Genomic DNA, 10,247 nt, shown 5'->3' on the forward strand with positions numbered 1-10,247 from the left:
CGTACCGAGATAGACACGCGATAGCAACTTCCTATTTTACTGCTGACTGGACTGAACCGTACCGACCCGGATCGGAGTACTTTGAACTGCACCGGACCGAACCGGACCGGTCCAGTCCAAATTACTTTAATCGGAAAATGTGGGGTGTTCTCCAACCTTTTCGGACTGTTCGAAGTTAACGACTTTTAAGCAATTAAATACATAGTAGGTACTTTCTGAAAACATGGTAGGAAACCAGCGTGCCTGAGACTTCAGAGGTGCGTGAAGTCTGTCAATCAGCACTAGACTGAGAGGAGCTCAGTAGTGGGCTGGCGATGGGCTGATCATCATGATTATATTGATAATAATTCATGCCCATAATTTTTTTCTTACGGAACGCGCTCTACATTCATGCCTGATGGTAAAAACTCTAAGTATAATTTACTTTAGCTTTGAAGATTGGTATAGCTCTACACAAATTAAAGATTCGAGTATGTAGCAGAAAATACGAAATAATTTCTGAAAGTTGACCGATTTTATTACTTAATTAATGCAATTATTTCAATATTCCTCGTGAGATAATGTAAAATGTGAATATTGTAAATAATATTAAGAATTCATTGACATAGTGGTTTCCAGCATCACGTAATACGAAAATGTTGTTTTCAGTATCTGAAAAGAAATATTTATCCGTTATTTTTTATGAATAACTTATTTTTTATCCATGACTTTGTTAGCGTGGATCTACATTTATAAAAATATCTTTCATATAATTTTTAACCCCTTATTTATCTCCCTTGGGGGTAGGATTTCCAAAAATAATAAAACAGATAGGTATTCCTTCATTTTCACTAAAAACTTATAGGTATTACTCTAATAATTTTTATATTTATACATAGATTGTAATATTATGGAATATTCGCTTCGGGAAAACAACCATTACAATTTCAGCGAGTACACAACATACAAAAATAAGGTCAGTCAAGGTTTTGAAGTAAAATGGAATATACGAACCGAAAGCATCGGTTTCACACCGGCAATCAATATTCCAAGTGCCTCAAACTCGAATACAATCTGTACCCGCTGTAAAATAAGTAGCACAGTCTTCTGATTGGATACCGACATGTTTTCCCACGGCATACTGTATACTACTTCCGGCAGATCATCGGCCTGAAATATTTGATAATAAATATTATTTAAATTTAACGGTTTTTAATAATTAATAAATATTATTTAAATTTAACGGTTTTTAATTAAACAATAATGATCGTGAAACGTAAAATTACCACGAGCAGTAGGGACCGATGCCCTACAATTACATGAGGAACTTCAATATTAAGTGACTAGCACACATTGGCCCATTGCGGTTGGCCAATACACTCGGCAAACACGTGTGGTGAATTTGATTGACGTTCACGTTCCGCTTGCGGTCAGCGTTGGCTATTTGCCGATTTTTATGAGTCAAATATCAAATAATATACAAATAGCAAAGGAGTTTTGCGCAATTTGTATTAACACGCTTACACTAAATTAGCCTTTAGCCATTACTTATGTTTAATATTACATGTTTGCAGTTTCAAATCTCGTAGTACCTAATATTGCATTCAGAAAAGATATTGCAAGACATTACCTGTTTTTTAACTTCCTCGAGTACGAACGACATCAAAATTGGTCCACCAGTGTATGCCATAATCATTGTTATGTATAACATCATATTTTCTCTTCCCTGTATTTTACAACGTAATAATTGTTTAGCTTATTTGTTTCAGATATGCTATTATAAAGTTATCGGTTTTGCCATAATTCTTAAAGTATTTCAATATGATTTTCATGTTTTAAGTCATAATAAAATTAGTAGGCAGCCTCTAAATTAGACTTTTAAATTATTAAGTACGTCAATACACTAGCGAGAAATCGAAATGATTCATTACCAAATTTAGTACATAACTGGTGTAAATAGGTTTCTGGCACTAAAACTGGAATAACAGATAGCAAATTAAAGATATAAAAGTGGAAGTACGTTGAATGTCGGAATATAGAAATATGGGGACAGACAAAATTATACCTAAAAAGCAGACATGCACAATAAAAACAAACTAAATATTTGAAAAAATATTACCCCATACATAAGTTGATAAAGAACAATACTATTTCCAACAAGATTTTGAGTATAATTTGCTATAACGTTGAAACCAAATGCATATTCCACTTCCTTGAATACACTGCAATTAAAATGATTAAGAACAATAGAAATACACCCAATACACAATGTTACATACAGTAAGACGATTTGAGAACGAGCTGGCTTTACGGTCCTAGCATCAGAACTACTGATCAACAAAATATAAAAAAAATCTGCCAGCAAAATAAGCTCAATCAATCATTATGTCCCTTCCCTGGATCACCCTATTATAATATCAAAAACCCATTTTTAATCTCTACCCTCGACTGACTGCATGAACTACGAAGTATCTATCTCTTTAGGCTGTGTCAAAACCATGGGTGTACGTCTTATAATCAAGCGGTTGATATACAAATTCTTGAAGAGCCTGTAGTCCCTCCAGTGCTGGCATGTCCATGTTCATGGCAATCCGGTCATTATCATATAAGCCGACATTTACCAAACGCATTGGGCTAATTGTGTACTGAAGTCATTAGCTGTATCATGCGAAAATGCAGTATACTACTGACATGGAATAAGAAACATGTTAATATTTTATCAAATATTGTTTTAAACTTACTGTGTAATAAACGAATGGTACTTGATAATTTTAACAAGCCTGCCATGAACTTCAACGTCACTTAAGTTCCCTTCAAAATCAGTTTTTATTTTATGTTTCAATATTTGAATATGTCCGATGAGATTATAAAAGAATATGTTGTTCAGAGATTGAAATACTGCAATTACAGTCACACCGCAGCCGACGATATGAAAATTGATGGTATGTATGACATACCAATATTCGAAATTGTAACTATAGTCAAGAGGTAACCATAAAAATACGCAAGTTTGAAGTCTAGCGGTGTGGTTGAGAACTAGAAAAAAACCAAGAACATTTTTTTTATATAGGCATATTATGTATCTAACGGAAAGCGATTCTACTATGAATAGGCGCCAAAATTTTTTGCATTTACTCGTTTCAAACGGCAAATAGTTATGTAGCTAGATTACCGTGAGTTTGCACTAACGAAACATTTACATAAAATATGTTGAAAACTCTGTTTTTGGTTAATATTGTATCGCACTGCGTTTGCACTTTTTATTATAATTTGTTTAAGAAAAACTTGTTTGACTTTGCCTTTAATAAACAAACCTTGTAATCTATTAAAGAATTTACAAGATTTTCTGCAGTGTGAACTAGATTAAAAAAGTTATAAAATTCGTCACATACAACGGCCTGCTAAACATTCAACATGTTGGTGTAAACTCACAGTTTTACTATCTTTTGAGAAAAACGTTTTCATTAAGAAATTCATCAATACTAATTAGTATACCTAGTTCTTTGTTGTTATAGTTGTTCACTGCAGTTATACAAATCCACCCTAGCCAACTGATCATGAAAAAGAATACTAAATAGCAGGTCGTCCATCGTGTGTAGCGCTCGGTTTTAAGAAGTTTCTGAAAAAAATGCTATTAAGTATGACGTAGGCTTCCGTGGCTTCCGCTAAGGGATTTTTGAAAATTCAACCCCTAAGTGAGTAAATTTATTTTACTGGGTTGAAATTGATGTAGTCCACGCAGAAAAAGTCGTGAGCATAACTTAGTTATAAAGAGAAACCTACAGGCAAAATTTCAAGTTTCTATGTTTCGTGGATATTTAAGAAGTATTTTTTACGACACGATGCTTGCGATTTCTTCAGCATATAAGTATTTAGGTTTTTAAACCGTTTTTCCCATGGAAACTATTTGATAAAGTATCTATCCTATGATCGTCTCTATGACGCAAACTACCTACTTGTGTGTCCGTCAAGACATGTTTAGTAATTTAGTGGTAAAAAGGTCACGAACTAACAGAGTTAATTAAGCAGTTACAACTAAAATTATCACGTATTATAAATACGGGTAGTTTGTTTGTTGGCTTGTCTTTCAATCACGCCGCACTGGAGCAATGGATCGACGTGATTTTTGGCTTGGATATAGTTAAAAATCAAAGACAGACATAGGTTACTTTTTATCCCGGAAAATCTAAGAGTACCTATCCACGGGATTTATTGAAAACCTAAGTCCAGCGGATGAAGTCGTGGGAATCAACTAGTTACATAAGATAAATTTTATTGAATATTCTTTATTCGTTTATAAATTGATATAAAAAACATACTCGTAAGGGGAAAGGGGATTTCAGGACAAATAATAATTTATATTATGCTATAATTAATAAGTACCTACTGCACGTGTGATCATGCGACGAATCTTTTCTTTATGTGATACCCATTGACTGTAAAATCCTTCTCCCTGATAAAGAAAAATACTTATCAAATAGGTACTTACGCTTTTCACATATTCATCCTTATTTTCTTTGTAAACAGTGTGCAGGTGGATTTCAGTGAATAGCGTCCCAATGAGTCGTTTATAGCTTTTCAGTCTAGATGACGCAATGTTCACCTGAAATGGTCATATTGGTGCTGATTCTGACCACAACTAAATTTTAGAGTATTCGCACCCTTTTCTTACTAATGTAATACGAAAAGGACAGACATAATTAATTTTAATTTAGAGCTGTCAATCCTCGTGACTTTAGCTGCCTAGTCGCGAGTCTATTTTTTAAATTTGTAGCCTGCACTAAAAATTTAGAGCGCTTAAATCAAAAATTCAGATACAAAGAACATACTTACATTAGCCAAACAAGTAGCGGGAAAGATCGAGAAAATAATCCCCAATATGTCAAAAGTAAGTTCACCGTAATTAGCGTATAAATACATTAGTTGCGAGATGACGCACACCGGGCCGAAGTATTTCATGATTTTAGTGTTGATGAACGACAATCTCGGAGGCTTCTCGTATCCCATGAGCCTCCGATCGCCAAGGCTTGCGAAACTCATTAAAAAGGTTAGCCTCTCGTAGAATTTTTGGTTCCTTGGATGCTGTCTGCAAAAAAAATGTTAAGGGTAATGTTATGTTCGGAGTGGAGTGAAGTGGAGTATTTATGATAGCTACCTAAACTCAGCTTTATGTGTTTTGAAACACCGTTGAAATGGCTTTAATGAAAATAAAACGCACGCCGCGCTTACTTCGACCGTCCGCTGTGCCAGATCCTTCTTTCCACGCACATGCAAACTGTGGAACCAACTCCCATCGGCGGTGTTCCCACTAGATTACAACATGGGGTTATTCAAGGGGCGGACCACCAAATTCCTAAAAGGCTGGCAACGCATCGGCGGTTCCTCTGGTGCTGCAAATGTTCATGGGCGGCGGTAATCACTTTGACGACCTCCCTGGCGCAGTCGTGAGCGCTGTGGTCTTATTAGTGGGAGGTCCCGGGTTCGATTCCTGGCAGGGGTTTGGAATTTTATAATTTCTAAATTTCTGGTTTGGTCTGGTGGGAGGCTTCGGCCGTGGCTAGTTACCACCCTACCGGCAAAGCCGTGCCGCCAAGCGATTTAGCGTTCCGGTACGATGCCGTGTAGAAACCAAAGGGGTATGGGTTTAATAAAAACTGCCATACCCCTTCCAGGTTAGCCCGCTATCATCTTAGACTGCATCATCACTTACCATCAGGTGAGATTGCAGTCAAGGGCTAACTTGTATCAGAATAAAAAATATAAAAAAAAAACATCAGGTGACCCGCCTGCTCGTTTGCTCGATATCACTATTTAAAAAAAAAATGTAGTAAGTGATTGCGTTGTAAATTAATAAAGAAGCCCAAATAATAAATACAACATTTACAAGTAATATTCGTCCCCCATATTCACAAGATGATGAGATGTTTTCCACAATGTAGATTGACAGAATAAAATATGTAATACGGCTTCTTTCAGTGAAGTAAATACAATGTTCATGCAAAACAGGAGTCTTTATGAAAGCATTTCCCATACCAAGTGTTCCATAGTTGAATTTTCCATCGAGTTTTATTGTAATTTACAAATAGGTACACTAGCTTTTGTCCGCGACTCCATCCGCGTATAATTTCTAGGCTTACACTTGCAAATAATGTAGTGATATCAATACGGTATTTGACAACTAGTCAAATCAGTAACTTTTTATCAAACGTCAAAACACGCGCTTAGTATGCGATATTCTATGAAATGCCGGTGTGTGACGTCACAATCATTTGACGTCCTTTTTTCATTTTAATCGATAATTTAAAATGGTTATTACACTTAAAACCAACAAAGGACGTGGATTTTACGTATTTTGGAAGACTCTCTATTTAATAATCACTGAGAAATAATTTATATTTGATGTAGTCAAATACCCAATTGGTAAAATAATTTTTGTAATCGGATGTGTAGTTTCGGAGATTACTTATAAACTTTACTGTTTTATAATATTAGTGTAATTATGAACAACAATATATTATGACGCAGCTGAAATTTCTAAACCCAGCAGAATACGGAAAGCGCAGTGTTGGTACTAAACGAGTCGCAGGGAGCCGTTGTATTCAGGCGGCGCAAGAGTCAAGACCATGGCGAGTGGACGTCTTTAAAACAGACCTTTGTCCAGCTGTGGACGTCTATCGGTTGATAATGATGATGACGATGCAATTAATATCCTGATATTTTGAAAAACATGGGAAACAAAAATAATATAAAAAGATGTGCAGTTTGTACAATGGTAATAACTTCATACATTAAAATACATTCTTTATCCAAACATGATAAAGAAAAACACAAAGTACCTAACTTAAGTATTCAAATTATACACTCGGCATCTTAATAGAATATGCAAGCTATTTCAATTTTCATCATAACGTATTCGCAAACATTTAATTTAGCAGAAAATGTATTAAAAGCAATGCTCATTTGTGTATTTCAAAGAGAATAAATTTAAATATAATAAGTATAAAATTGAAATTTTAATAATACTAAATGGAAAGTTTGGATGTTTGTTACTTCTTCCCGCTACAATGTCATAACCTATTTGGTTATTTCATATTTGGTATGGTGTAGTACGCAACAGGTCGAGATGGCAATCGGGGAGGGAACGCCCCGCACACCCGCACAGCCCCCGCGCTATCTCGGTGCAGGCGAGCATGGGTAACGTGCGGGTGTCCCCGCGCCTCATACCCCTCGAATTTGGTAATCTATAGGCTGCAATTTATCCCAGCAAACCAAAGAGTTTCGCGGACGCGGACGCAGTCGCGGACAGTCGAAACTCAGTTGCGCTTACAAATATAAAAGTAGGTATATTGTTTATTTTTCACTTCTAATAAAGTAATAGTTTTAGTACTTAGGTATTTCCATGAAACGGAAACAATATAAACAATTCTCTATTTCTCGGTAATCAGTAATCACAGAAAACCAACAATAATATAAAGTGTATCCAATAATTTTTAATACATTAACCTTTATAAGATTTTATCATTTCTATTGCTCTATTTCAAATTAACATACAAATTGAGATCGCGAGGAATATAAATTATATTTTAATCTAAACATTAAAATTTCACTAGGCTGTGATATATTTTGGTCATCAAGGATAAAACTAAAATTGGTGTTTGGTAGATTTCAGCCTTGTTCTAGCTGGTATCAATACAGGGTGTAACCAGAACGCTGGGAAAAAAGAACTGATGATTATGGATATGATACCACAAAAAAATGCAAAAAATATAGTAAAAAAATTATAATTTTAGTCGTAGGCGGGTTGCGGTAGACTCATTGCGGGTTTGAAAAATAATAAATCACTAAAACTACAAAATGAGGCAAATTGTTATTGGTATTGGATTGTGTTTAGGTAGTATAACAATAACGCTAAGTTTTTGCTAGCATTCTGGTTACACCCTGTATAACCTGTAGCTGATACCACCCAGTATGGTACCTATGGTATCACTCAAAATTAGCACTTTAAAACATCATATTTTACAAATGGATCTAGAAATCGAAAAATGATGTTCCCACACCCACAGTATTTTTGAAAGACCTATTCAACGATACCCCACACTATGAGGTAGACGAAAAAAAAATCATCCCCACTTTACATGTAGGGGAGCTACCCTAAAAAAATATTTATCAAAATTTTATTTCACCACTTTGTCGGCGTGATTAATATTTATACCCACACCAAATTACAGATTTCTAGCACTAATAATCTCTGAGATTAACCGAGGACGGACGGACGGACGGACGGACGGACGGACGGACGGACGGACGGACGGACGGACGGACGGACGGACGGACGGACAGACAGACGGAGGGACATGGCGAAACTATAAGGGTTCCTTGTTTACTACGGAACCCTAATAACTGTGAATGCAACTACAAACAAAATTGGGCTGTACACAATACGGGATCTGTTTTGCTCCATTTGTTGGAACATGCTGCTCGTGAAATTGTTTTAAAGTATTTATCTATTGTTTTTTGTTTGTTTAAAAACGAACGAATAATGGCTCTCAAAGTCAAAACATTCAACCATTACCCCTACTCAATGTAAATGTGCTATTAAATTTGCTGCATATATCTACACCCAGCGTTTAACTTCAGTATGACGATAGGCTGTGTTCAGGAAAAACGGGGTAAGTATTTCTCAATAAAATCTGCATTCCGAACGCGGCGCGGTGGTTACAGAGTGGACGGGCGGTGCTAGTACGGCAGTAATGGGCAGATTACACCTACTTACCGAGTAGTGAAGCGAGACAGTAAAATGTCACTCGGCCGAGACAGTGCTGTGGCTGAGAAATTGCGGCGAAATTGCACTCGTTAAGTGTTTATACCAACCGAATACTCGGCCGAGGACACTGACTCGCCACTGTACTCGGTAGGTGTAATCTGCCCATTACACTAGGTTGTCCTACATAAAATATATTTTGATTAATTGCATTGCTTTGCGTGGAGCATAGTGCAACCCAAGCGTTGTCACGCAATGTACAGATTAGCTCGAGGTAGAGCCGCGTACGCCGCGGCGGCGTACGGGACAACCTACTCTGCACTTTTGGTCCAGGGTTGCTCGTGCGTACCACCACGGGTGCCACAAGCTTCTCCATGAACAGAGTAACTACAAGACGCGCCGCGCTACGTCTCACGTGTCTCCCTGAACGACGCCTGATACAGTGCATTTGTGTGCACCAAACGGCATTCCGTAATATTTAAACAGTATACCTATAATTCGACTTCTATGATTGTATATTGCGTGTGTACATACACGTTCGTTCGTCGTACACATCGCTACGTTCAAGGAACTCTCTCTACCTATAAAGTGCTAACGAAGTGGCAATTCGAATAGCAAGTGCAGAGTTGCAGAAACGCTACGTTTGTCTTTAGTGCGCCACTAATTGTTACGCAAACATAATTTATTTGAATAACTTCAGATGCGGCGTAATAAGGTCGTGCAAAGGCTTTAAAGTGTTGTTAGCGAAGCAATTCAAATTGCATGAGAGTGCGGAGTTGCGGAAATGCTAAGTTTGTCTTTAGCGCGCCACTGGCTACATTAATAACTCGTTATGCCTCTTATATACGTTGGCCGTTTAGCGAATGCACTCGGCGAAAGCACTATTATACTACCTAGCGGAAATATCTACGAACCTCGCCAGAATGCACTTTCCATAACATACATAGGTACATACATTTGCCGCGTACGTTCATCGTCAGTTGGTTTTCCACCTGCAGGCTTATCCATGGCAAAAAACTTCGACTGTAGGTACTTGGTGGCTATCAGTATTGGACGGTGGTGGCAATCCCGAAAAAGATAAGACGAAGGACAGTCAAACTCTTTCTGTTATTGGCTTTGTTCGGTAACCAACCATCATGTTGGTTGGTCATCTCTGAGTTAAAAAAACAGAATCTCATAGTCTTTCGACACACCATCGTACATACACTCATTCCAAGGGTATTGACCTAATTCGAAAACAGCGCTTAGGTGCACCTTGGTAGGCAGTCGCCGAATGCAAATGCCAACGTAAACTGGAGGCTTTAAACAAGTGCATAGTTTTCAAATTGTTATTCTTGACAAAAGAGCTTATTTTGAATATTGTTTTCTCAGCGAAAATCGTACAAATTCACGGAACGTTAGTTTGGAAATTTTGGCTTTAAAGTTTAGCCAGCCAGCAAGTGTCGTAACGACAGTGTATGAGCGTTTTGGATTTAGGGAACGATAAAATCGTTCCCTAAATCCATCT

General features: G+C 37.1%; 1 protein-coding gene across 1 annotated transcript; it reads right to left on the bottom strand.

Moving 5' to 3' along the window:
* Positions 1 to 515: 515 nt before the first annotated feature.
* Positions 516 to 5,888, bottom strand: LOC117984576 (uncharacterized). Its single transcript, XM_034971202.2, has 9 exons — positions 5,864 to 5,888; positions 4,813 to 5,065; positions 4,469 to 4,582; positions 3,475 to 3,598; positions 2,721 to 3,015; positions 2,099 to 2,201; positions 1,610 to 1,705; positions 994 to 1,149; positions 516 to 651 (listed from the first exon to the last, which is right to left on the bottom strand). Exons 1-9 carry the CDS (start codon positions 5,881 to 5,883, stop codon positions 589 to 591), a joined length of 1,224 nt encoding a protein of 407 aa, XP_034827093.2. The 5' UTR covers positions 5,884 to 5,888; the 3' UTR covers positions 516 to 588.
* Between the last annotated feature and the right edge of the window lie 4,359 nt (positions 5,889 to 10,247).

The sequence above is a fragment of the Maniola hyperantus genome, chromosome 8 (assembly GCF_902806685.2).
Source record: "Maniola hyperantus chromosome 8, iAphHyp1.2, whole genome shotgun sequence".
In the NCBI taxonomy this organism is placed as follows: domain Eukaryota; kingdom Metazoa; phylum Arthropoda; class Insecta; order Lepidoptera; family Nymphalidae; genus Maniola; species Maniola hyperantus.

Excerpts from the sequence above, each read along its gene's own strand:
- LOC117984576 (XM_034971202.2), bottom strand. The coding sequence starts at position 5,883 with ATGGGGGACGAATATTACTT. Across the intron at positions 1,706-2,098 it reads TTTATCAACTTATGTATGGG|GGAAGAGAAAATATGATGTT; the intron begins GTAATATTTTTT and ends TGTAAAATACAG. Across the intron at positions 652-993 it reads GTGTGAAACCGATGCTTTCG|ATACTGAAAACAACATTTTC; the intron begins GTTCGTATATTC and ends ATTTCTTTTCAG.